A 26,440-nucleotide genomic window follows, 5' to 3' on the forward strand; every position below is an offset into this window, starting at 1 on the left:
GGAGAGTAAGGGAACAGGACTTGTTGGAGAAGCTGAGAGTAATTCAGGGGCAGTCATCTGGGGCTAGGGTGTCAGCTGGGGTCACATCATACAAGGACCTGAAGAGCAGGGACAAGAGGTTTGGGCGAATGTGGGAAGAAGGTGAAAGTCACAGGATTCAGCCCCAAGGCCATGACCACTCTGGTTTCCATTCTCTGCAGAGATGAGAGGGTTGCTGTAACCAGGGAAGCCAGCCCACTGCAAAGGGCCTATGGTGTATTGGTTGTCGCTCTGAATTTTGGCTTCACTTTTATTTTTTATTATAAAGTATGCAAAGAGGTATGCAGGAAAAAAAATGAAAATGCTTATGCCTTCCACTCAGCTTTATCAAGTTTTGATATCTTCACATATTTCAGATCTTCTTAAAAATCATCACGTAACAAATAACAAAATGTAGCAAATAACATCGTATAACAAACATGATAACATAACAAATAACATCACTTAACAAATAACATAACATCGTCACATAACAAATCATAGCAAATAGAGTGGAGGTCTCTTGTACCCCACCCTCCTCTTATTCCCCTCCCCAAGGCCACTGCTCTCCCAAACTTGGTGTTTACCCTATCTTAAAATGCTTTAATTACAAATCTTTCAATGGTGAATATATTGGGCTGTTTTGCACATCTGGGAGCTTTCTTAAAATGTCATCACATGGTCTATATCCTTCCGGAACTTGTTTTTGTCCTCTCCACATTACAATTATGAGATATGTCTATTCAACATTCATTCTGCATTTAAAATGAAGATAAGCACAAAAAATAAATGCTTAGTAAACACAGAACAGGATAAAGCTTCCTTAATTTGAGAAGTGGCAATTTCCAGGATCTTACAGAAATGTCTTCCTTAATAGTGAAACATGAGAACCATTTTTGGTAAGATCCAGAAGACATTCAAAATGTCCACGGTGTAGTGGATTGAACAGTGTCCCCCAAAAGCAATGCTGGGGCTAACTGTGGTGGCTTACACCTGTAATCCCAGCACTAGGCTGGAGAAGTGCTTGAGGCCAGGAGTTGGAGACCAACCTGGACAACACAAGAAGACCCCACCTCTACAGGAAAATTTAGCTGGGTGTGGTGGCACATGTCTGTAGTCCCAGCTACTCAGGAGGCTGAGGCAGGGCAATCTCATGTCACTACACTCCAGCCTGGGCAACAGAGCAAGATCCTCTTTTTTTTTTTTTTTTGAGACAGGGTCTCACTCTGTTTGCCCAGTGGCAGAATCACAGCTCACTGCAGCCTTGACCTCCAGAGCTCAAGTGATCCTCTTGCCTGAGCCTTCCAGGTAGCTGCAACTGCAGGGGAGCACCACCATGCCCAACTCTTTCTTTCCTTCCTTCCTTCCTTTCTTTTTCTTTATTTCTCTCTCTTTCTTTTTCTTTCCCTTCTTTCTCTCTTCTTTCCTTCTTTCTTTCTTTCTCTCTCTCTCTCTTCTTTCTTTTTCTTCTTCCTTCCTTCCTTCCTTTCTTCTCTCTCTCTCTTTCTTTTTTTTTTTTGACAGAGTTTTGTTCTTGTTGCCCAGGCTGGAGTGCAATGGTGCAATCTTGGCTCACTGCAACCTCCGCCTCCTGAGTTCAAGCAATTCTCCTGCCTCGGCCTTCCAAGTAGCTGGGGTTACAGGTGCATGCCACCACTCCCGGCTGATTTTTTGAATTTAGTACAGATGGGGTTTCACCATGTTGGCCAGGCTGGTCTTGAACTCCTCATCTCAGGTGATCCCCCCACCTCGACCTCCCAAAGTGCTGGGATTACAGATGTGAGCCACGGCACCCAGCCAGTTTTTCTTTTTTTTTTTTTTTTTTTGTAAAGATTTGATCTCACTTTGCTGCCCAGGCTGGTCTCGAACTCCTGGCCTCAAATAGATCCTCCTACCTCTGCCTCCCAATGTGCTGGAATTATAGGTGTGAGCTGCCTCACCCAGCCCCTATCTCTTAAAAGCAAAACAAAGCAAAATGAGAGAAGAGAGACACAGAGGGAAGATGATATGAAGAGGTAGGAAGGGAGAAAATCATGACAACAGAAGCAGAGATTCCAGCAATGGGTGTACAAGCCAAGGAACGCCAAAGGTTGTCGGCAACCACCAGAATCTAGAGAAACCCAGGGAAGGATTCTCCCCTACGCAATTCAGAGTGAACACGGCCCTGCTGACACCTTGAGTTCAGACTTCCGGCCTTCAGGACCGTGAGAGAATAAATTTCTGTTGTTTAAAGTCCCCGCTTTGTGCTACTTTGTCGTGGCAGCCCTAGCTCACTGATTCTGGCTGGATAAGGGGTAATTTCTGTGAGCCCGCCGAAACGCCTTACTCAATAGTGAAATGTGAGAAGCATATTTAGTAAAATCAAGAACACGATAAAGATGCCCCTCTTGCTATTTTGTCGATGCAATAAGGAAATATAAAGAATTAAGACCTGTAAATATTGGAAAGGATGAGTCAAAGCTGACCATATTTGGAAGACGCGATCTTGTATCTAGGAAGTTCTAGGGACTTCTGGACTAATTAAAGAACTTGGTTGGGTGCAGTGGCTCACGCCTGTAATCCCAGCACTTTGGGGGGCTGAGGTGGGTGGATCAAGAGGTCAGGAGATCAAGACCATCCTGGCTAACATGGCGAAACCCTGTCTTTGCTAAAAATACAAAAAAAAAAAAAAAAAAAAAGTAGCCGGGCGTGGTGGTGGGCGCCTGTAGTCCCAGCTACTCGGGAGGCTGAGGCAGGAGAATGGCGTGAACCTGGGAGGCGGAGCTTGCAGTGAGCCGGGATCGTGCCACTGCACTCCAGCCTGGGCGACAGAGCGAGACTCTGTCTCAAAAAAAAAAAAAAAAAAAAAAAAAAGGTCTCAGCAAGGTTATTCTATAAAAGGAACAGCTTTCTTACATTGCAGCAGTGAGTATTTGCAAATACAGGAAGAAAGAAAACCCTCTTGGTCTTGCTATGTTGCCCAGGCTGGTCTTGAACTCCTGAGCTCAAGTGATCCTCCTGCCTCCCAAAATGCTGGGATTATAGGCATGAGCTACCACAAGAAAAATTCTTGAACATTAAAGAATAATTATAGGAAAAGTATAGATTAAGCCCTCACATGTAGCTAAGATCTAAATAACTAAAGACACAAGGCTGGGCGCTGTGGCTCACACTTGTAATCCCAGCACTTTGGGAGGCCAAGGCAGGTGGATTGCTTGAGGTCAGGAGTTCGAGACCAGCCTGGCCAACCTGGTGAAACCCCATCTCTACTAAAAATACAAAAATTAGCTGTAATCCCAGCTACTAGGGAGGCTGAGGCAGTAGAATTGCTTGAAGCCAGGAGGCGGAGGTTGCAGTGAGCCAAGATCGTGCCATTGCACTCCAGCCTGGGCGACAGAATGAGACTCTGTCTCAAAAAAAAAAAAAAAAAAAAAAAAAAAAAGACACAAAATGAGTTCCCCAGAAGAACACTCAGTATTTTAAAGAGGTTAATTCTTCCAAAATTAATTTATAAATGTAATGCTGTAGTGAATTCCTATAATTCATGTTGGACCCACGCCCATTTTGAATATGTCTCCCATGTCTCATACCGGAAGCAGGGCTTAGTCACTCTGGAAACCACTTCTAGCTCACCTCCTCCCAGTTCAATGGGATTGATCCAGATATCTGCTTTATCCAACCTCCCCATGGTGACCACCTGCCTGTGGGACAGGGGGACATGCCCTCCTGAATTAGCCCTGCAGATGACTCCCCTGACCCTGCAGTTTCTGCAGACTGTGCACAAACATTGCAGTGACCACCTCTCAGCCACAGTGAGATCTCCTAGAACCCACGCCTGCTTGCATTAAACCCACCAAATAAATCTCCTCACTAGAAATCTGTTTGGATGAAGTCATGGACCCCAATGAGGGCGTTGGCCCATGGATCTCTCTCTCTTCCCTCTCCCATCCCCCAAGCACTCTTTGACCGCCATGGTGTGTGTGGCCACCGGATATGCCATGTACCCTCCAGGTCCTGTAAGTAATAAAATCTTTATTTCCATTTTCTGTCTCTCTTAATAACTGAAGGGGTGCCCTCCATCCAAAAGATCCTAAATTAAAACAAATGCCACCCCATAAAAATCCTAAATAGATTTTCTTTTTTCCTTGACACGGAGTCTCGCCCTGTTATCCAGGCTGGAGTGCAGTGGCGTGATCTCGGCTCACTGCAACCTCTGCCTCCTGGGTTCAATTGATTCTCCTACCTCAGCCTCCCGAGTAGCTGGGATTATAGGCGCATGCCACCACACCTGGCTAGTTTTTGTATTTTTAGTAGAGATGAGGTTTCACCACGTTGGCCAGGCTGGTCTTGAACTCCTGGCCTCAAGCGATCCACCTGCCTCAGCCTCCCAAAGTGTTGGGATTACAGGCATGAGCCACCATGTTCAGCCTAAACAGCTTTTTTGATAAGAGTTTTATTATGGTAAAATATGCATAACATAAAATCTATCATTGTAACCTTTTTTTTTTTTTTTTGAGATGGAGTCTCGCTCTGTCACCCAGGCTGGAGTGCAGTGGTGCAATCTAGGCTCACTGCAACCCCCACGTCCTGGGTTCAAGCGATTCTCCTGCCTCAGCCTCCCGAGTAGCTGGGATTACAGGTGTGCACCACCACGCCCGGCTAATTTTTGTATTTTTAGTAGAGACAGGGTTTCACCATGTTGGCCAGGCTGGTCTCAAACTCCTGACCTCAAGTGATCCGCCTGCCTTGGCCTCCCAACATTGTAACCATTTTTAAGAATATGATTCAGTGACTTCAGTACATTCACATTATTGGGCAACCATCACCACCAACTTTCTCCACCTTTTTTCACCTTCCCAGACTAAATCTCTGACCGCATTAAACACTAACTCCCCATTCCCTTCCCTTCCTAGCCCCTGATAATCACCATTCTGCTTTCTTTCGCTATGAGTTTATCTGGATACCACATATAAGAAGAACACTTGGCCTGGCCAAGTGTTGTATTTATTACAATTGATGAACTGATATTGACCTGTCATTATTACCTAGAGTCCATAGTTTGGATGAGGGTTCACTCTTGGTGTTCTACGTTCTATGGTTTTGGACGAATGTATAATGACATATATTCACCATTACAGTATCAGACATACAGAGTAGGTTCCTAAAAATCCTCAGGCTCTGTCTGCTCACAGATAGATTTTTCAAAATTCTATTGAAGGATTGCCAAACAGATTTAAAAACAAACCTGACAAGCAGATTATCTGGAATATGATAAAGAGGTTGCAACTAGGGAGAATAACCTCTTGCGGTCAGAGAATGAGAAGTGAGCCAGCTTTTGTTTTCACTGTAGAGCTTAATGTTTCAGTTCCATGTGCACGACTGACATTCAAAAAGCAAAATAAAAGGTTTAAAGATAGAGTAATTTAAAAATCATCTAAAATATTTCACAAGAGTGGCTGAGAACATTTTGAATAAAGAAGAACCATAACAGGGCAGGGCTTGGTGGCTCATCCCTATAATCTCAGCTTTTTGGGAGGCTGAGGCAGGAGGATCCCTTGAGCCCAGGAGTTCGAGACCAGCCTGGGCAACATACTGAGACCTTGTCTCTACAAAAAAATAAAAAACTCTGCCAGTTGTGGTGGTGCATGCCTCTAGTCCCAGCTACATAGGAGGCTGAGGTGGGAGGATCAGTGGAGCTCGGGAAATCGAGGCTGCAGTGAGCCACCGTGATCACACTACTGCACTCCAGCCTGGGTGAAAAAGTGAGATCGTCACACACACACACAAACACAACCGACACACCCACACCAAGTGCCATGCCTAGTAGTTATCAAAATATTATAAGTTGGCTTGGGTTTCCTTACATGCAGAGCTTGAGACAAGGGTTTGGATACAAGTAGTTGATCTGGGAGGAGATTCCAAGAAGTATCAGTAGAGGAGGGAAAAAGTGAAGACAGTCAAGTAGGGAAAGGAAGAAAGTCAATCCAGAGGCATCAACGAGCTTCTGACCCACATAGGTGACTGGACTCAGCTCCTCTGGGAGCCTCTGCACTCCAGGGAGATGGTACAGACAAGCTTTACAGTTCCCCTGTCTGTTGAAGGTTGACTCTAAATGAGGTGGAATTTAGCCTGCAAGCTGCTTATGAAGGAATGTCCTTGGGGTCAACACTGGTAGAAGGGAGGTGGCATTTGTAGAGTCTTTTTTACACCAAAATATTATCTAATTCTAACACTGGCCACCTGGAGTTAGCACCACATTCCACAAGTTAAAAAAGCCCGGTCCCACAGGAATAACCCTATTTCAGATTCCAGGTGCAAAGGGGGTGCCCAGGCCACCCACACTTCCGCCTGCCCAACAAAAATTGGGGGTTCTCACAACTCCTTTCAGGTCCTGTAATTTGCTAGAATGACTCACAGAACTCAGGAAAACATTTTGCTTATGTTCTTACAGAACTGAATTGGGTCTGTTTACCCATGCGCAAAGGAAAACCAAACAACAAAGCACAGATTTTGTAGAGATAAAAGTTTACTTCAAGGCAGCCAAGCAAGGAGAGACTAGTCTGGCTCACATCTGTCTCTCTGAGCTGGGGGCTGCTGCAGATTTTACATACAGAGGGTAGTGACGCGTAACCTCATTGGATCATGTAATGAGGTGATGTGGGAGGCTTGATCTGATTGGATCATACCATGGGATGATGTCAGAGTGCAATCTGATTGGATCATAGATCATGCCATGTGGTGTCCACTTCTTAATTCAGTCCCCATTTGTTGCATCGAACACTTAGGTTCTGCCCGTAGCTGCTTGCTTGGTTCATTTGGGCATGATCAAGGTACGTAACTTGCAACCTGGGTGTCTATGGCAACTGAAAAATAACTGGCCATTTTGTTACACAAAGTTGAACCAGATTGGGCTACTTCTGTGGCTACAGTGTTTACCAGTTTATTATAAAGGATACAATTTAGAAACAGCCAAATGGAAGAGATGCATAAAAGAAAGGAGGATGTGGGGGTGGAAGGGGTTGCGTGGAACCTCTATGCCCTCTCTGGGTGCCATTGGTTGACCGGGGGAATTAATCCCCTGGTGCTTCCAGCCTGCAAGATGAGCTCTGGCAACCAGTAAGTCCCCAGTCAAAGGGGTTCAGGGGCTGGTAGACAGAAATTGAGCAAATGGTAGTTTGCATGGATGAGATAAAGCCTCAGGGGACGTAGCAGCTACACATGGCAATCCAAATCCTCTAATCTCCAAAAGAAAGAGAGAGTAGGTTAATGGAACACACCAAGCCGACTCTCCAAAGGCATTCCACACCAGGTCACTTATAAAGCTCCAAAGATGAACCAGAAACGCAAGCTCTACACCAGGGGACCTTGGAGACATCCGAAGAAGGACAGACTGGACCCAGGCCCATGGGGATGAAGAATTTGACAGAGGCCAGGCACAGAGGCTCACGCCTGTAATCCCAGCACTTTGGGAGGCCAAGGCCATCAGATCACCTGAGCTCAGGAGTTCAAGACCAGCCTGGGCAACATAGCAAGACCTTGTCTCTACAAAAAGTGTAAAAATTAGCAGGGCTTGATGCGCCCCTGTGGTCCCAGCTACTCAGGAGGCTGAGGTGGGAGAACCGCTTGAGCCCAGGAGGCTGAGGCTGCAATGAGCTGTGATCATGCCACTGCATTCCAGCCTGGGTGACAGAGACCCTATCTCACAACACAAAACAAAAATAAAGAATCTGATAGAGAATGGTCCCAGAGATTCTGTGATGGTCCAAGGATGGAGGGAAGGAACCCTGGCTTAAAAGTGGTGAAGTTCTGCTATGCTGCATGGGCAGTCGGGGATACAGAGGCTGAGGGGAGAAGCTGCCCTTCATCTCTGGAGCAGGAGGCTGCAGACATTTTGCAGATCCAGAATTTGGCAGCACTGCATTTGTCGTCGTTCCAGCCATTGCCGTTAAATTCCACACAGTCTTCCTTCCTGATATTGTTAGGCTCTCCTCTGTTCCAATACTGCTTGAAGCTGCAAAGCCCATACGGACCGTGAGCCTCTGCCCCCACCTGCTACATGAGCTGTGTTTCTACCTTCCGAAATCTTGATGCTTTTTCTTTTGAGACAGAGTCTCGCTCTGTCACCCAGGCTGGAGTGCAGTGGCGCTATCTCGGCTCACTGCAACCTCCGCCTCCCGGGTTCAAGCGATTCTCCTGCCTCAGCCTCCTGAGTAGCTGGGATTACAGGCATGTACCACCAGGCCTGGCTAATTTTTGTACTTTGGGTAGAGATGGGGTTTCGCCATGTTGGCCAGGCTGGTCTCGAACTCCTGACCTCAGGTGATCTGCCTGCCTCGGCCTCCCAAAGTGCTGGGATTACAGGTGTGAGCCACCGTGCCCGGCCTCTTGATGCTTTAATATCTGGCCTGCATGTGTATGCTGGACATGTATTGCTCCGCACACCCCCTAGTGTTTGAGTGACATTGCCTTGAGTTCCTGTCTCTCTTGCTGCACCCCATCCTTGAAAGAACTTCACCTATTGAGGGTGTGATTTTCAAATACAAACCAACCAATCTGGAGTCCACACCCCCAACCACCTGCCTTACTGGGCTCTTGCATTCAAACCCACTATCTTTTTTTTTTTTTTTTTGAGACAGAGTCTCACTCTATCACCCAGGCTGGAGTGCAGTGGCCTGATCTCGGCTCATTGCAACCTCTGCCTCCTGGGTTCAAGTGATTCTCCTGCCTCAGCCTCCCAAGTAGCTGGGACTACAGGTGTGCGCCACCATGACCGGCTACTTTTTGTATTTTTAGTAGAAACGGGGTTTCACCATGTTGGCCAGGCTGGTCTCGAACTCCTGGCCTCAGGTGAACTGCCCGAGCCAAGTGTCAGACAGCTAGGGACAGAACCTACCCCCAGAGCCTGCCGATATATGATTCATACCTGCCAATCCTAAGCCTCCTTGCCTGGCCCTGTCTGTTCCTTCCCACAGAATCTATAATAAAGGCTCTGGCTGACAGTTCCCCCCTCTCTGTCTCATGACCCACCTGGTGCTTCCTCTGTTGTGATGTGTCCTCTCTCTAGGGATCTGTGTGTATGAGAAGCTACTCACAATGGCAAGTGTCTCCTGAGCTGGTGGCCTTACTGGACCTCAGACTTCCTATTAATACATTATATTTTAATACACCTCCCCGGTGGCAGGCTCCTCCTGCAGCTCTGCTGGTGGAATTCTAGGCACCTGCCATGCTGTCTGGAGGTGGGTATGAAGACTACCTTCCTCAACTCAGTAAAACCCCCAGATTCTTGGGTCTAGGGTGTCAGGGAGTTGGGGAGGATGCCCAGGGAAAGTTCAAGTCAGAGTTTCACAATTCCAGCCCCAGTGGATAGGGTGCCCCTTCTTAGATCTACCTGGATGACAGAGGTGAGCCGTCCACCCATTGCCACGTGCCTTCCTGATTTAGATCTGAAAGTCCCATCCAGGTGAAGCGGTTACTTCTGGAAGACTGCAGCTGTAGGAAGTTCTGGAGGGTAGAGGAGGAGTCAGGAGGGAGCTCTGCTTCCCATTTTCCAGGCTCTGTCTCCCCATCTCTTGGTAGGAAGTTCTGCTTGTAGGCTAACCTTCAGCCTTCTGGTATACTGGGTCCTGAGCCCCCTCGTGTCTGAGTCCCTCTCACATGTGTATCCCACGGCACATGTGTCCTGACATGCACACATCCATGCACAGCTGGCCTCTCCTCACACCCTCTTGCTAATACTGCATGTTTATCCATTTCACATGTTCTGTGCATGTCCACGCACATTTACTCATAACTGGGCTTAATGTGTTGGAGCCAGAGGCAACCATTTCCTAACTGCTGGTCATGCACATCTCCTTTCAGCTCTGCACTGAGTGACATCACAACGACAGCTTGAAATCAGCCACCATGGGAATATTTACACCAGGGAAACTGGCAAACATGACCCATCAGGACTTCTTCCCCCAGAGAGCTGGTTGTTAACCTCTTGCAGCATGCCACTGGGGGTTACTTATATTTGATATTTTCCCCAGAGCTTTCACACATGTTCAGATTTGGTTTGTATCTGCTCTAAGGGTACTTGAGACTCCCTCATTCACATCCTTCTCCTCCCATCTTTCCAAGTGGAGCAAAGCCTCTCTTTTGCAAAATCCTCTCCGAGCACCGCCTCCCTGGTTGGCCAGAAGCCATACCCCAGGCCAGGACGGGGACCCCCACCAGGTGTACCTGCTCCTCAGCACTTTTGATTACGACGAGTTGGGCCCCCACTTCTTGGCAGGCAGTGATGGAGTCGTGCCAGTTCCGCTGGGAGTTAGACATGAAGTAACAGTTACCTTGGAAGAATGTCCATTCCCAGGGGCAGCGGCGGCACAGGCGTTCTGTTGGGGGAGGCTGGTCAGGGCTGGGCTTAGATTAGGTTGTTCATATTCCTGTATCTGCCCAGCCTTCAAGGTCTTGACAGAGCCCTTCCTTGACTGTCCACGCTGGGTGGACCATTCCCCTCCCCACTTCCCGAGACCCTCCCCCATCCCCATGAGAACCCAGGAGTCCTGGCCCCATCTCCTCCAGACTAGGAGAAGTCAGGGCTTTACAGCGCAAAACAGAAGGCAAGAGACTAGCTTGATTGAGTGCCTACTGTGTACCCGGCCCACTGAATACCAAGTGCAATGATCGCAGTTACCCTGTGTTCTCGTTTCTCAGAGGAGGAAACTGAGGCTCAGAGAGGGTTAGTGACTCAAGCAAAGTCACACCCCATGGAAACCCTCCCAGGCCCAAGGACCGCTGGCATCTGGCCACTCACCCACTGCAGCCTTCAGCTGGGACAGGTCCTGGAAGATCTCCTCCTGCTTGGACTGCTCCTGCCTCTGGGAGCTGGGGTTCTTGGAACCTGGGACAAGGAAAGAAATTGAAATTATTAAACACCTGCTCTGTGCCACGCCCTACACCGTGCCCCTAAGGACGTCATTTCTGAGCACCAAAATCTTGTTTAAATCCTTTTGTGGATAAGGAAAACTGACACCCAGAGAAAGCAGCAAGGAAGGGACAGGAGAGCCTGTCCTCCCCTCCCCTGCCCTGGAGATGGGAGTGGTCATAGGGAAAGGCCTCTGGAAACCCAAAGGGACAGAAGGCCAGCTTTTAGCCCCTCGTTCCTCTTGGGCCTGGCCACTCCCAGCTGTGTCTACAGCAGAAGAACCAGGCCTGGGAGGCCAGGACTCTCAGAGCCTGCTGCTGACCTTGGACAAGGATGGCCACCAGGAGCCCAGTGAAGAGTGTGAAGAAGAGGAGCAGCAGCACCAGGGGCGCGTGGCTCAGACGCCCTGCAGGAGAAAAGATTGCTTGGTTTCAGCATGCCAGTGCCCACGCCTCGGCCTGGCCCAGGGAAAGCCTGGCCCCAGCCCCATCTCCCCACGTGGCAAGAGTCAAGGCCCTAGCCTCCACCTACCCAGGACCCAGGAGTCCAGGAACCAAGCTCTCACCTCCCAGGTCCCAGGAGTGAAGCCCCCAGCCCGTACCTCCCCAGGACCCAGGAATCCAGGCCCCAGCCCCCACCTCCTCACATCCCAGGAGTCCAGACCCCAGCCTCCACCTCCCTAGGACCCAGGAGTCCGAGCCCCCAGGCCCCACCTCCCCAAGACCCAGGAACCCAGGCCCATCACCCCCACCTCCCCAAGACCCAGGAACCCAGGCCCATCACCCCCACCTCCCCAAGACCCAGGAACCCAGGCCCATCACCCCCACCTCCCCAAGACCCAGGAACCCAGGCCCATCACCCCCACCTCCTCAGGACCCCGAAACCCAGGCCCCAGACTCCACCTCCTCAAGTCTCAGCAGTCCAGGCTCCAGCCCCTGCCTCCGTAGGACCCAGGAGTCCAGGCTCCAGCCCCTACCACCCCAGGTCCCAGGAATCCGGGCCTCAGCCCCCACCTCCCCAAGACCCAGCCTCTACTTCCTCATGTCCTAGGAGTCCAGGCCCCAGCCACCAGCTCCCCAGGACCCAGGAACCCAGGACCCAGCCTCCACCTCCCCAGGTTACAGGAGTCCAGGCTCCAGCCACCTGCTCCCCAGGACCCAGGAGTCTGGGAGGCTCTGTTCTCTCCTCCCTTCCAGCTAACCCTTCTCTACCTGCTAAGCTCTTGTAGCCTCGAGTCTGTCGGAATCCAAAGTTTCTCGGGAAAAAATTCATACCGCTAGTTATCAGCTCTTCCTCTTCTAAATGGATAAACATGAACTCAGAGCCTGGGCAGGCTGAAGCCAGGGCTGGCCATCCCCTTGCCCATCCCAGGATCCCAGAGCGCCCCAGGATCCCAGAGCCCCAGTTCAGCCTCACCCAGGAGGCCCAGCAGCTGCACCCTTGGTTCCTTGGAGTCACTCATGTTTCCCCCACTGTCCCTCAATGTCCAGAACTTCTGGGGACCACGATGCTTATTTCCCACCCCGTGATTCTCACTCCCTAAATCTCTTCTTACTGAGGAAGAAAAACAGGAAACTGGGTAGGGACATAACACCTGAAAGGCTAGTGGGAGGGATCAGAGCATGAGATGGCCCTGACCTTGCAGGAATTTCAAAGAGCTGATGGGGGATGGTCTGAGGTTGACAGGGAGAAGGATTCGTCCACTCCTTCCATAGCTGAGCTGTGCGATGCTTTTAATGAAATCCAGTAAGTTCTAATGAAAAGTGACTTCGTTATACCCCTCCACCTAGGGCAGGGATGGGCAGGCAGTACCCCTCGTTCCTGGAACCGTCATCCTCCCTGACCCCCAGGCTTTGTTGCTGTGGTCTGCTGATGTCCTCATTTATGAGAATTTTTGCTGACTTTGGGAGTTGGGGCTGAATCAGAATTGTTTGTTTATTTTATGCCTATGATAGTCAAGCATTTTTCTAGTAAGTTTATAAACTCATTCACTTGAATCTTCCTACCCTATGGTAGATCATATGATTTCCATTTTGTAGATGGGGGATACTAAAGCACAGTGAGGTTATGTAACTGGCCCAAGGTCACACAGCTGGTAAATGGGACATCTGGGATTTGAACCTAGACGGTCTGCTCAATGAGTCAAAGACAATTCACCAAAAGACAGTTAAATGGCATCAAGGAGGAAATAAAATATTCATAATGGCTTTGAATTGTTCCCAAATTCCTAAATTTGGTTCTTTCCAAATTGGAACAACCTGTGTGGCCACCAGCAGGTGAATAAATATATATATAGATATATTTTATATATCTATATATATTTTTATATATATTATATATATAATCTATATATATTTATATATCTATGTATCTATATCTATATCTATATCTATCAGAAGTCCTAGCCAGAGCAATCAGGCAAAATAAATAAATAAAATGTATCCACATTGAAAAAGAAGTCAAACTACCTTTCTTCACTGATGACGTGATTTTATACATAAAACCCGTGAAGATTCTACCAAAAGGCTCCTGGAACTGATAAATGGCTTCAGTAAAGTTTCAGGATACAAAATCAATGTACAAAAATCAATAGCGTTTCTATATACCAATAACATTCAAGCTGACAGCCAAATCAAGAAAGCAATTTCAGCCAGGCGTGGTGGCTCATGCCTGTAATCCTAGCACTTTGGGAGGCCGAGGTGGGCAGATCACTTGAGGTTAGGAGTTTGAGACCAGCCTGGCCAACATGGTGAAACCACACCTCTACTAAAAATACAAAAATTAGTTGGGCGTGGTGGTGCATGCCTCTAATCCCAGCTGCTCGGGAGACTGAGGCAGGAGAATCACTTGAACCAGGGAGGCGGAAGTTGCAGTGAGCCGAGATCACGCCACGGCATTCCAGCCTGGGTGACAGAGTGAGACTCCATCTCAAGAGGAAAAAAAAGGATACAATTCCATTTACAGTAGCCACACACACAAAAATTATCTAGGAATGCATCTAACCATGGAGATGAAGGATCTCTACAAGGAGAACTACTAAACACTGCTGAAAGAAGTCATAGATGGCACAAACAAATGAAGAAATATTTCATGCTTGATACGGTTTGGCTCTGTGTCTCCACCCAAATCTCACCTTGAATTGAAAGCATTTATGCAGCCAACAAACATATGAAAAAAATCTCATTATCACTGGTTATTAGAGAAATGCAAATCAAAACCACAATGAGATACCATCTCACGCCAGTTAGAATGGCGATCATTAAAAAGTCAGGAAACAACAGATGCTGGAGAGGATGTGGAGAAATAGGAACACTTTTACACTTTTGGTGGAAGTGTAAATTAGTTCAATCATTGTGGAAGACAGTGTGGTGATTCCTCAAGGATCTAGAACCAGAAATACCATTTGACCCAGCCATCCCATTGCTGGGTATATACCCAAAGGATTATAAATCATTCTACTGTAAAGACACATGCACACGTATGTTTATTGCAGCACTATTTACAATAGCAAAGACTTGGAACCAACCCGAATGCCTATCAATGATAGATTGGATAAAGAAAATGTGGCACATATACACCATGGAATACTATGCAGCCACAGAAAAGGATGAGTTCATGTCCTTTGCAGGGACATGGGTGAAGCTGGAAACCATCATTCTCAGCAAACTAACACAGGAACAGAAAACCAAACACCGCATGTTCTCACTCATAAGTAGGAGTTGAACAATGAGAACACATGGACACAGGGAGGGGAACATCACACACCGGGGCCTGTTGGGGTTTGGGGAACAAGGGGAGGGGCAGTATTAAGACAAATACTAATGCATGTGGGGCTTAAAACCTAGATGATGGGTTGATGGGTACAGCAAACCACCATGGCACATGTATACCTATGTAACAAACCTGCACATTCTGCACATGTACCCCAGAACTTAAAGTAAAATAAAAAATAAATTTAAAAAAAGAAAGCAAAGGCCAGGCTTGGTGGCTCAGGCCTGTAATCCCAGCACTTTGTGAGGCTGAGGCAGGAGGATTGCTTGAGCCCAAGAGTTCCAGACCAGTCTGGGCAATACAGGGAGATCCCATCTCTACAAAGAATTTTTAAAATTACCTGAGCATGGTGGTGCATGCCTGAAGTCCCAGCTACTTAGGGGGTTGAGGTGGGAGGATCACTTGGGCACAGGAGGTTGAGGCTGCAAGGAGCCCTGATTGTGTCCACTGCATTCCAGCCTGGGTGACAGAGGGAAAGGAAACTCTCACTGGAAAAAAAAAAAAAGAATTGAAAGCAAGGACTCAAAGAGATATTTGTACACTCATGTTCACAGCAACGTGATTCACAAGAGCCCAAAGGTGGATGCAATCCGAGTGTCCATTGACAGAGAAATGAATAAACAAAATGTGATATAACCATCCAATGAAATATTATTTATCCTTTAAAAAGGAAGGACAGTGGCCAGGTGCAGTAGCTCACGTCTGTAATCCCAGCACTTTGGGAGGCCGAGACAGGTGGATCATGAGGTCAGGAGCTCAAGACCAGCCTGGCCAATATGGCGAAACCCCGTCTCTACTAAAAAAATACAAACATTAGTCAGGAGTGGTGGCGCACGCCTGTAGTCCCAGCTACTTGGGAGGCTGAGGCAGGAGAATCGCTTGAACCTGGGAGGCAGATGTTGCAGTGAGCCGAGATCGCACCACTGCACTCCAGCCTGGGCGACAGAGTGAGACTTCATCTCAAAAAAAAAAAAAAAAAAAAAAGGGAGGACATTCTGACACATGCTACAACATGATGAACCTTGAGGAAAAGATGCTAAGTGAAATAAGCCAGTCATAATAAGACAAAGGCTGTATGATTCCATTCATGCGGGGTCTCTAGAGTCATCAGATTCATAGAAACAGAAAGTAGAATGGTGGGTGCCAGGGGCTGGGGAACGGGGAATGGGGAGTCAGTGTGGCCCGGGGACAGAGTTTCACTTGGGAAGATGAAAAAGTTTGCGAGATGAATGGTGGTGATGGTTACACAACAATGTGAATCTACTTTGTAAAAGAAAAGAAAATTTCATAGGCTGGGCACGGTGACTCACACCTGTAATCCTAGCACTTTGGGAGGCCAAGGCAGGTGGATCACCTGAAGTCAGGAGTTCGAGACCAGCCTAGTGAATGTGGTGAAACCTTGTCTCTACGAAAAATACAAAAAAATTGCCGAGCATGGTGGCGGGTGCCTGTGATCCCAGCTACTCAGGAGGCTGAGGCAGGAGAACTGCTTGAACCCGGGAGGCAGAGGCTGCAGGGAGCTGAGATCGCACCACTGCCCTCCAGCCTGGGTGACAGAGTGAGACTCTGTCTCAAAAAATAAAAATAAAAATAAAAATCCTTTGGGCTCCACCTACTCCACAGATAGATTTTCAAAATTCTGTTGAAGGATTTCCAAACAGATTTTAAAACAAACTTGACAAGCTCATTATTTGGAATATAATAAAGAGGTTATACTCTTTAGTTGGGAATAAATAGCAAAGCTACAAGTGGGGACAGTAACCTCTTGAGATGGGAAAACGGGGACGGAATGAGCTTTAGTTTTCACTGTAGAGATTGATACGTTTTGGTTCTGTGTGCACACGTGACTTATTCCACAAGTAAATGAAAACCTTTAAAGCCAGAGTAGACTCAAAAATCATCCAAAAATTGCACAAGAATACCTGAGAACATTTTGATAGAGAAGAGCCATGACCAGGCAGGCCACAGTGGCCCAGGCCTGTAAACTCAGCACTTTGGGAGGCTGAGGCAGGAGGATGAGTTGAGCCCGGGAGTTCAAGAACAGCATGGGCAACACAGTGAGACCCCATCTCTACAAAAAAAAATTTCTTAAGTAGCTAGATATGGTGATGCACACGTGTGGTCCCAGCTACTCAGGAGGCTGAGGGGGGAGGATCACTGGAGCCCATGGGGTCAAGGCTGCAGTGAGCCATGATTGCACCACTGCACTTCAGCCTGGGTGACAGAGCAAGACCTTGTCTCCCACATAAAAGGAGCCATGCCTGGTAGTTATCAAAATATAAGCTTGGCTTGGGTTTCCCCTACTAAAGAGCTTGAGACAAGGATTTGGATATAAGTAGCTTATCTGGGAGGAGATTCCGAGAAGCATCAGCAGGGGAAGGGGAGAATGAAGAGGAGCAGGTAGGGAAAGGAAGGAACCCAATACAAAGGCACTAATGAGCTGAAAAGGGCAATTGGGTCCAATCCCCCTGGGAGCCTCTGGGAGACGACATAGAACAAGCCTCACAGTTCCTCTGCCTGTTGAAGGTCAACTCTTAGGTAAGACGGAATTTGGCTTGCAAGCTGTTTATGAAGGCGCGTCTTTGGGGTCAACATCAGCAGAAAGGAAGTGATGTTTGTGGTGTCTTATTTACACCACAGAAATTCTCTAATTCTAACACTACCTTCCTGGAGTTAGCACCACATTCCACAAATTAAAGGGCTAGGTCCCAAAAGACTGACCCTGCTTCAGATGCCAGGTACAAAGACAGTCTTTGCACTGTCTACCCACACTTCTGCCAGGCTGGCAAAAAATTGTGGCTTCCCATAAGTCCATCTCAAGTTCAGTAATTTCCTAGAATGATTTAGAGAACTCAGGAAAACATTTTGCTTATGTTGTTACCGAACTAAATTGGGTCAGTTCCCTGGCTCACAGTGGAAAACCAAACACTGAAGCACTGGGGTTTTGTAGAGAGAAAAATTCATTGCAAGGCAGCCAAGCAAGGACACGGGAGTCTGGCCCAAATCTGTCTCTCCAAGTTGGGGGCTGGGGCAGATTTTATATACAGAGGGTAGTGAGGCATGATATGATTGGATCTTGTAATGAGGGGATTCAGGAGGCTTGATCTGACTGGATCACGCCGTGGAGTGATGCCAGGGCTCAATCTGATTGGATCACGGGTCATGCCACGTGGTGTCCACTTCTTAACTCAGTCCCTGTTCCTCGGTCTGAGCACTTAGGTTCCACGTGGATTTGCACACTTCATTCATCTGGACATGCCCAGGGTACGTAACTTGCAACCTGGGGGTCCACGACAACTGAAAAACAACTCGCCATTTTATTACACAAAGTTGAACCAGATTGGGCTGAATCTGCGGTTACAATGTTTACCAGTTTATTATAAAAGATACAACTAGAGGCGCGGGGCGGTGCCGGCAAGATGGCTGCGCCCCAGAAGGTGACATTTCCAGAGAAACCAAGCCACAAAAAGTACAGGGCCGCCCTGAAGAAGGAGAAACGAAAGAAACACCAGCATGAACTTGCTCCACTGAGGGACTCAGGACTCTCACAGAAAGAGGAGGACACTTTTATTGAAAAACAACAACTAGAAAAGCTATGGGGAAGAGAGAGGCAAAGATTACATGAGGAGTGGTTGCTGAGAGAGCAGAAGGCACAAGAAGAATTCAGAATAAAGAAGGAAAAGGAAGAGGTGGCTAGAAAACGGCAAGAACAAGAGTGAAAGTTAAAGGAACAATGGGAAGAACAGCAGAGGAAAGAGAGAGAAGAGGAGGAACAGAAACGACAGAAGAAACAAAAACCGGAAGCTGTCCAGAAGATGCTGGATCAGGCTGAAAATGAGTTGGAAAATGGCGCCACATGGCAAAACCCGGAACCCCTCTTTGGATTTCAGAGTCATGGAGAAGGATGGAGTTAATTGTCCCTTCTACAGTAAAACAGGAGCTTGCAGATTTGGAGATAGATGTTCACATGATTTCCCAACATCCAGTCCTACCCTTCTTATTAAAAGCATGTTTACAGTGTTTGGAATGGAGCAGTGCAGGAGGGATGACTATGACTCCGAAGCAAGCCTGGAGTACAGCGAGGAAGAAACCTACCAACAGTTCCTAGATTTCTGTGAGGATGTGCTGCCCGAGCTCAAGAACGTGAGGAGAGGCTGGGCGCAGTGGCTCAGGCCTGTAATCCCAGCACTTTGGGAGGACGAGGTGGGCGAATCACGAGGTCAAGAGATCGAGACCATCCTGGTCAACATGTTGAAACCCCCTCTCTACCAAAAATACAAGAATTAGCTGGGCGCCGTGGTACACGCCCAGCTAATTTTTGTACCTTTAGTAGAGTCCCAGCTACTCGGGAGGCTGAGGCAGGAGAATCGCTTGAACCCGGGAGGCGGAAGTTGCAGTGAGCCTAGATCGCGCCACTGCACACCAGCCTGGTGACAGAGCAAGACCCCATCTTTAAAAAAATAATAGTAATTAAAAAATAACGTGGGGAGAGTGATTCAGTTCAAGGTCAGTTGCAACTTGGAACCTCACCTGAGGGGCAAGTATATATGTTCAGTACCAGTCGGAAGAAGAATGCCAAGCAGCTCTTTCTGTGTTTAACGGACGATGGTATGTATGCAGGACGACAGCTTCAGTGTGAATTCTGCCCAGTGGCCCGGTGGAAAATGGTGATTTGTGGTTTATTTGAAATACAACAATGTCCAAGAGGAAAACACTGCAACGTTCTTCAGGTGTTGAGAAATCCAATAGAGACCTCTGCTTGTCTCCAGATCTGACTGGCTCCTCCTTTGGCAAGAGCTCCAAGAGGAGAGAGAGGATGGGCCACCACGATGAATACTACAGGCTGCTGGGAAGGAGATACCCTAGTCCAGACCATTCCTACAAAAGAAATGGGGAATCCGAAAGGAAAAGGAAGAAATCTCACTAGCACATGTCAAAGAGCCAGGAGAGGCACAATTCACCAAGTAGAGGAAGAAATAGTGACCGCAGCGGGGGCCGGTGCAGCCGCAGTGAGAACCGCCGGAGCCGTCACAGCCGGAGCCAAAGTTTCTCTAGGTCCCAAAGTCGTGGTAGGAGGAGATCAGGTAGTAGAGACAGAACTGTTCAGAGTCCCAAATCCAAATAAACCTGTTTTATTCTTACAAAAAATAATAGGCCAGGCGCGGTGGCTCACACCTGTAATCCCAGCAATTTTGGGAGGCCGAGGCGGGCAGATCATCTGAGGTCGGGAGTTCAAGACCAGCCTGACCAACACGGAGAAACCCCGTCTGTACTAAAAATACAAAAAATTAGCCGGGCCTGGTGGCGCCTGCCTGTAATTCCAGCTACTCGTGAGGCTGAGGCAGGAGAATCACTTGAACCCGGGAGGCAGAGGTTGCAGTGAGCCAAGATCGCGCCATGGCACTCCAGCCTGAGCGACAAGAGTGAAACTCCATCTCGAAAAATAGTAATAATAATAATAAAATAAAGAATACAACTTAGAAACAGCCAAATGGAAGCCATGTATAAGACAAAGGAAGATGTAGGGGTGGAAGGGGTTGCGTGGAGCCTCCATGCCCTCTCTGGGTGCCATTGGTAGACTGGGGAATTAATTCCCTGGTGCTTCCAGCCTGCAAGATGAGCTCTGGCAACCAGTAAGTCCCCGATCAAAGGGGTGCAGGAGGTGGTAGGTGGAAGTTGAACAGATGGTAGGTTTGCATGTATGAGATAACGCCCCAGGGGACATAGCAGCTACACATGGCAACCCAAATATCCTAATCTCCAAAAGGAAGAGAGAGTGGATTCTTGGAACACAAGTCCACCCCCAAAGGCATCCCACACCAGCTCACTCATAAAGCTCCAAGGATGGGCCAGAAAAACAAGCTCTACACCAGGGGAAATTGGAGGCATGACAAGAAGGACAGAATGGGACCCAGCCTTCTAAAGGAGGAAGAATCTGACAGAGAACAGTCCCAGAGATTTTGTGAAGGTTGAAGGATGGAGAGAAGGAACTGTAGCTTAAAAGGGGGTGAAATTCTGCTACGCAGGAGGGGGGTTTGGGGTGGCAGGGGCTGGAGAAAGAAACTGTTCTTCATCCCTGGAGCAGGAGGCTGCGGACTTTTTGCAGATCCAGAATTTGGCAAGATTACATTTGTCGTCGTTCCAGCCATTGCCACTAAATTCCGCGCAGTCTTCCTCCCCAACGTTGTTGGGCTCTCCTCTGTTCCAATACTGGTTGAAGCTGCAAAGCCCATGCGGAATGTGAGCCTCTGTCCCCCGCCAGCTACATGAGCTGTGTTTCTACCTTCTGTCATCTTGATGCCTTAACATCTGCCCTGCGTGTGTATGCTGGACTTGAATCCCTCTGCATACCTGATAATATGCCTGACTCACGATGCCTTGAGTTCCTGCCTCTCTTCTCACAACCTGTCCTTGGGTGGACTCCACCTATTGAGGGTGTGATTTTCAAATACAAACCAACCAGTCTGGAGTCCACACCTCCAGCGACCTGCCTTACTGGGCTTTTGTACTCCAAGCCACTATCCTGTACTAATCACCCCAAGGCCAGGTGTCAGACAGCGAGGGGCAGCCCCTGTGCCCCAGAGCCCAAAAAATGCTTCATACTTCCCAATCCTAAGCCTGTTCACCTGGCCTTGACCTTTCCTTTCCACAGAAACCATAATAAAGGCTCTGGCCCACACTACCCCCTCCCCACCACTCTGCCTCATAACAGACCCTGGTGCTTCCCCAGGTGGCCCCCAGCTGTGATGTGTCCTCTCTCTAGGGATCTGTGTATATGAGAAGCTACTCACAATGGCAGGTGTATCCTGAGCTGGTGGCCTTACTGGACCTCAGACTTTCTATTAATACACTATATTTTAACACACCCACCCACGGGGTAAGCTCCTCCTGCAGCTCTGCTAGTGGAATTCTAGGTACCTGCCATGCTGTCTGGAGGTGGGTATGAAGACTACCTTCCTCAACTCAGTAAAACCCCCAGATTCTTGGGTCTAGGGTGTCAGGGAGTTGGGGAGGATCCCCAGGGAAAGTTCAAATCAGAGTTTCACAATTCCAGCCCCAGTGGATAGGGTGCCCCTTCTGAGATCTACCTGGGCAACAGAGGTGAGCCGTCCACCCATTGCCACGTGCCTTCCTGATTTAGATCTGAAAGTCCCATCCAGGTGAAGCGGTTACTTCTGGAAGACTGCAGCTGTAGGAAGTTCTGGAGGGTAGAGGAGGAGTCAGGAGGGAGCTCTGCTTCCCATTTTCCAGGCTCTGTCTCCCCATCTCTTGGCAGGAAGTTCTGCTTGTAGGCTAACCTACAGCCTTCTGGTATACTAGGTCCTGAGCCCCCTCGTGTCTGAGTCCCTCTCACATGTGTATCCCACAGCACATGTGTCCTGACGTGCACACATCCATGCACAGCTGGCCTCTCCTCACACCCTCTTGCTAATACTGCATGTTTATCCATTTCACATGTTCTGTGCATGTCCACGCACATTTACTCATAACTGGGCTTAATGTATTGGAGCCAGAGGCAACCATTTCCTAACTGCTGGTCACGCACATCTCCTTTCAGCTCTGCACTGAGTGACATCACAACGACAGCTTGAAATCAGCCACCATGGGAATATTTACACCAGGGAAACTGGCAAACACGACCCATCAGGACTTCTTCCCCCAGAGAGCTGGTTGTTAACCTCTTGCAGCATGCTGCAGGGGTTTGCTTACACTTGATGTTTTTTTCCGGAGCATTCACACGTGTTCAGATTTGGTTTGTATCTGCTCTAAGGGTACTTGAGACTCCCTCATTCATATCCTTCTCCTCCCATCTTTCCAAGTGGAGCAAAGCCTCTCTTTTGCAAAATCCTCTCCGAGCACCGCCTCCCTGGTTGGCCAGAAGCCATGCCCTAGGCCAGGACGGGGACCCCCACCAGGTGTACCTGCTCCTCAGCACTTTTGATTACGACGAGCTGGGCCCCCACTTCTTTGCAGGCAGTGATGGAGTCGTGCCAGTTCCGCTGGGAGTTAGACATGAAGTAACAGTTTCCTTGGAAGAACGTCCATTCCCAGGGGCAGCGGCGGCACAGGCGTTCTGTTGGGGGAGGCTGGTCAGGGCTGGGCTCAGATTAGGTTGTCCATATTCCCGTATCTGCCCAGCCTTCAAGGTCTTGAGAGTCAGAGTCCTTCCTTGACTGTCCACGCTGGGTGGACCATTCCCCTCCCCACTTCCCGAGACCCTCCCCCATCCCCATGAGAACCCAGGAGTCCTGGCCCCATCTCCTCCAGACTAGGAGAAGTTGGGGCTTTAGAACTCAGAACAGAAGGCAGGAGACTGGCTTCCCTGAGTGCCTGTTGTGTACCTGGCCCACTGTGAACACTGAGGGCAATGATCACAGTTACCCTGTGTTCTCATTTCACAGATGAGGAAACTTGCTCAGGCAGGGTCAGTGACTCAAGCAAACTCACACCACACAACGACCATCTCAGGCCCAAGAAGCCCTGGTTCCAGATACTCACCCACTGCAGCCTTCAGCTGGGTCAGCTCCTGGTAGATCTCCTGCTGCTTAGATTTCTCTGGAAGCTCACCCACTGCAGCCTTCAGCCGGGTCAGCTCCTGGTAGATCTCCTGCTGCTTAGATTTCTCTGGAAGCTCACCCACTGCAGCCTTCAGCTGGGTCAGCTCCTGGTAGATCTCCTGCTGCTTAGATTTCTCTGGAAGCTCACCCACTGCAGCCTTCAGCTGGGTCAGCTCCTGGTAGATCTCCTGCTGCTTAGATTTCTCTGGAAGCTCACCCACTGCAGCCTTCAGCCGAGTCAGCTCCTGGTAGATCTCCTGCATCTTAGATTTCTCTGGAAGCTCACCCACTGCAGCCTTCAGCCGAGTCAGCTCCTGGTAGATCTCCTGCATCTTAGATTTCTCTGGAAGCTCACCCACTGCAGCCTTCAGCCGGGTCAGCTCCTGGTAGATCTCCTGCTGCTTAGATTTCTCTGGAAGCTCACCCACTGCAGCCTTCAGCCGAGTCAGCTCCTGGTAGATCTCCTGCATCTTAGATTTCTCTGGAAGCTCACCCACTGCAGCCTTCAGCCGAGTCAGCTCCTGGTAGATCTCCTGCATCTTAGATTTCTCTGGAAGCTCACCCACTGCAGCCTTCAGCTGGGTCAGCTCCTGGTAGATCTCCTGCAGCTTGGATTTCTCTGAGAGCTCACCCACTGCAGCTTTAAGCTGGGTCAGGTTCTGGTAGATCACGTCTTGCCTGGATTCTTCCTGACTTATGGAGCTGGGGACCTTGGACACTGGGCCAAGAAAAAAAAGGAACTGCAATTATTAAACACCTACAGTGTGCCAAGCCCTGAACTGAGCCCCATAGGGACATCATTTGTGAGAGCCAAGGTCTTGGTTAATCCCCTTTGAAGATGAAGAAAACTGACACCTGGAGAAGGCAGCACAGAAGGCCAAGGAGAGCCAGATTCTTCCCGTCCTCCTCCTCCTCCCTCTCCTGTCCTGCCCTAGAGTGGGGAGGAGCTGTGGGAGAGGCCCCTACAGACCCCCAGGGACAACATCTTGGCTCTCAGTCCCACCTCCCTCCCAGATCTGGCAGCCCCAGGCTGTGTCCACAGCCAAAACCCAGGCGTGGGGACCCCAGACCCTCAGAACCTGCCCCTGACCTTGGACAAGGAGCCCAGCCAAGAGCGTGAAGGAGAGGAGTTGCAGCACCAGGGGACCATGGCCAAGACACCCTGAGAGAGGATACATGCGTCAGCCTGCCAGTGTCCCCACCTGAGCCTGGCCCAGGGAGAGCCTGGCCTAAATCCCTCAGCACCCCAGGACCCAGGAACCCCAGCCCCAGCCCCCTCCACTCCAACACCTGGGAATCCAGGCCCTAGCTCTAACCTCCCCAGGACCCAGGGACCCCGTCCCCAGCCTCCCCCTCCCCAGGTCCCAGGAACCAGGTACCTGCTTCCACCTCCCCAGGACCCAGGAATCCAGGCCCCAGCCTCTACATTCCCAGGTCCCTGGAACCCAGGCCCCCAGCCCCCACCTCCCCAGGACCCAGGGACACAGGACCCAGCCTCCCCTTCCCCAGGTCCCAGTAACCCAGGTACCTGCTCCCACCTCCCCAAGACCCAAGAATCTGGGTCCCAGCCCCTACATCCCCAGGTCCCAGGAACCCAGGCCCAAGTCCCCACCTCCCCATGACCCAGGAGTCCAGGCCCAGGCCCCCACCTCTCCAGGACCCAGGAGTCTAGTCCCCTGACCCCACCTCCCCAGGACCCAGGAACCCAGGCTTCAACTTCTACCTCCCCAGAACCCAGGAGTCTTGGCCCCAGCCTCCACCTTCCCAGGAACCAGGAATTCAGGCCCCAAACTCAACCTCCTCAGGTCCCAGGAGTCCAGGCCCCTAGCCCCACATCCCCAGGACCCAAGAGTCCAGGCCCCAGCATCCAGCTCCTCAGGACCCAGGAGTCCAGGAGTCTCTCGTCTCTCCTCCCAAACTGCTAACTCCTCTCTACCTGCTAAGCTCTTGTAGCCTCGAGTCTGTCGGAATCCAAGGCCTCTCAGCTGTTCCTCCTCTGAATGGATAGACGTGAAATCAGAGCCTGGGCAGGCTGAGGCCATGGCTGGCCATCCCTTCCCCCTTCCCAGAATCCCAGCGTCCCAACCCAGCCTCACCCAGGAGGCCCAGCTGCTGCAGTCTTGGTTCCTTGGAGTCACTCATGTCGCCCCACTCTCCCCCAGTGTCCAGAACTCCTGGGGGCCACAGCTTTTATTTCCCACCCTGTGATCTTCACTTCCTAAATCTAGTCTTCCACAGAAAGAGAAACAGGAAGTTGGGTAGGGATCTGTCATCCAAAAGGCTAGTGGAAAGCATCAGAGCATGAGATGGGCCGGATCTTTCAAGAATTTCAGGGAGGCAGTGGGGGATGGTCTGGGGTTGACAGGGAGAAGGACTCATCCACTCATGGATGGCTGAGCAGTGGGATGCTTTTAATGAAATCTGATAAATTCTAAGAGAAAGCTACTGTGTTACACCCCCTCCACTAGGGCAAGGGTGGGCAGGTTGCACCCCCAGTTCCTGGAAGCACTGTCCCCTGTGACCTCCTGGCTTTCCTGCTTTGAGCTGCTGCTGTCCTCATTTTTGGGAATTCCTGCTGACTTTGGGAGTTGGGGCAGAATCATAATTGCTTGTTTATTTAATGCCTAGGGTAGTCAGGTACTTTTCCAACAGCTTTATAAACTCATTCATTTAATGTTCCTACCCTTCAGTAGATCATATGACCTCCATTATACAGATGAGGAAACTGAGGAGGCACTGCAAGTTTAGCTAACTGGCCCAAGGTCACACAGCTGGTAAATGGTGGGGCTGAGACTTGAACCCAGTCTGCCTCCACAGTGCATGCTGTTAACCAAAGAGTGAAATAGTATCAAAGAGGAAAGAAAAGATCCATAGCAGCTTTATTTAGAATGATCTGAAATTGGAACAACCCCGTGTCCACCAGCAGGTGAATGATAAAAAATATAATGGCATATTCAAAGATTGAAATACTATACAGCAATGAAAAAGCAAAGTACTAGTACATTTAATAACATAGATAAATCTCACAAAACAGTAAAAGGACCCAGACAGAGTGAGTACACACTGTAAGATTTGATTTTATGTGAATTTTGAGAACAGGCAGAACTAACCTTTGAAGGAGACTCAGAATGGGAATTATCAGGAAGGAGCAGGTGGAGATTGACAATGGGGTTTCTGTATGCTGGAAATGTTCTATATTTTGATCATA

At 49.2% G+C, this 26,440-nt stretch overlaps 2 protein-coding genes and 2 pseudogenes across 2 annotated transcripts; 2 read left to right on the forward strand and 2 right to left on the reverse strand.

The window, feature by feature from the left end:
• Nucleotides 1-6,573: 6,573 nt before the first annotated feature.
• On the reverse strand, nt 6,574-16,699 carry LOC117976986 (CD209 antigen-like protein 2). The gene is made up of 6 exons (XM_055102968.2): nt 15,015-16,699; nt 12,115-12,201; nt 11,226-11,309; nt 10,793-10,879; nt 10,219-10,370; nt 6,574-9,498 (listed from the first exon to the last, which is right to left on the reverse strand). The coding sequence occupies exons 2-6, from the start codon at nt 12,173-12,175 to the stop codon at nt 9,382-9,384; spliced, it is 501 nt and encodes a 166-aa protein (XP_054958943.1). The 5' UTR covers nt 12,176-12,201; nt 15,015-16,699; the 3' UTR covers nt 6,574-9,381.
• Nucleotides 16,700-18,093: 1,394 nt separating this feature from the next.
• Nucleotides 18,094-18,961, forward strand: LOC129393018 (U2 small nuclear ribonucleoprotein auxiliary factor 35 kDa subunit-related protein 2-like; annotated as a pseudogene).
• On the reverse strand, nt 18,225-25,452 carry CD209 (CD209 molecule). Its single transcript, XM_034945315.3, has 7 exons — nt 25,329-25,452; nt 25,169-25,228; nt 24,323-24,394; nt 23,174-23,950; nt 22,597-22,748; nt 21,763-21,875; nt 18,225-20,894 (listed from the first exon to the last, which is right to left on the reverse strand). Exons 1-7 carry the CDS (start codon nt 25,372-25,374, stop codon nt 20,693-20,695), a joined length of 1,422 nt encoding a protein of 473 aa, XP_034801206.3. The 5' UTR covers nt 25,375-25,452; the 3' UTR covers nt 18,225-20,692.
• On the forward strand, nt 19,187-19,799 carry LOC106634061 (U2 small nuclear ribonucleoprotein auxiliary factor 35 kDa subunit-related protein 2-like; annotated as a pseudogene).
• Nucleotides 25,453-26,440: the final 988 nt, after the last annotated feature.

Source organism: Pan paniscus, chromosome 20, assembly GCF_029289425.2.
Source record: "Pan paniscus chromosome 20, NHGRI_mPanPan1-v2.0_pri, whole genome shotgun sequence".
NCBI classification, from domain to species: Eukaryota; Metazoa; Chordata; class Mammalia; order Primates; family Hominidae; genus Pan; species Pan paniscus.

Coding starts and splice junctions, on each gene's coding strand:
- CD209 (XM_034945315.3), bottom strand. CDS start 25,374: ATGAGTGACTCCAAGGAACCAAGACTGCAGCAGCTGGGCCTCCTGG. Junction 23,951..24,322: donor GGCTGGGCTCCTTGTCCAAG/GTCAGGGGCAGG, acceptor TTCTTGGCCCAG/TGTCCAAGGTCCCCAGCTCC. Junction 22,749..23,173: donor CCAGCTGAAGGCTGCAGTGG/GTGAGTATCTGG, acceptor CTCCCCCAACAG/AACGCCTGTGCCGCCGCTGC.
- LOC117976986 (XM_055102968.2), bottom strand. CDS start 12,175: ATGAATTTTTTCCCGAGAAACTTTGGATTCCGACAGACTCGAGGCTAC. Junction 10,880..11,225: donor GGTGGCCATCCTTGTCCAAG/GTCAGCAGCAGG, acceptor TCCTTGTCCCAG/GTTCCAAGAACCCCAGCTCC. Junction 10,371..10,792: donor CCAGCTGAAGGCTGCAGTGG/GTGAGTGGCCAG, acceptor CTCCCCCAACAG/AACGCCTGTGCCGCCGCTGC.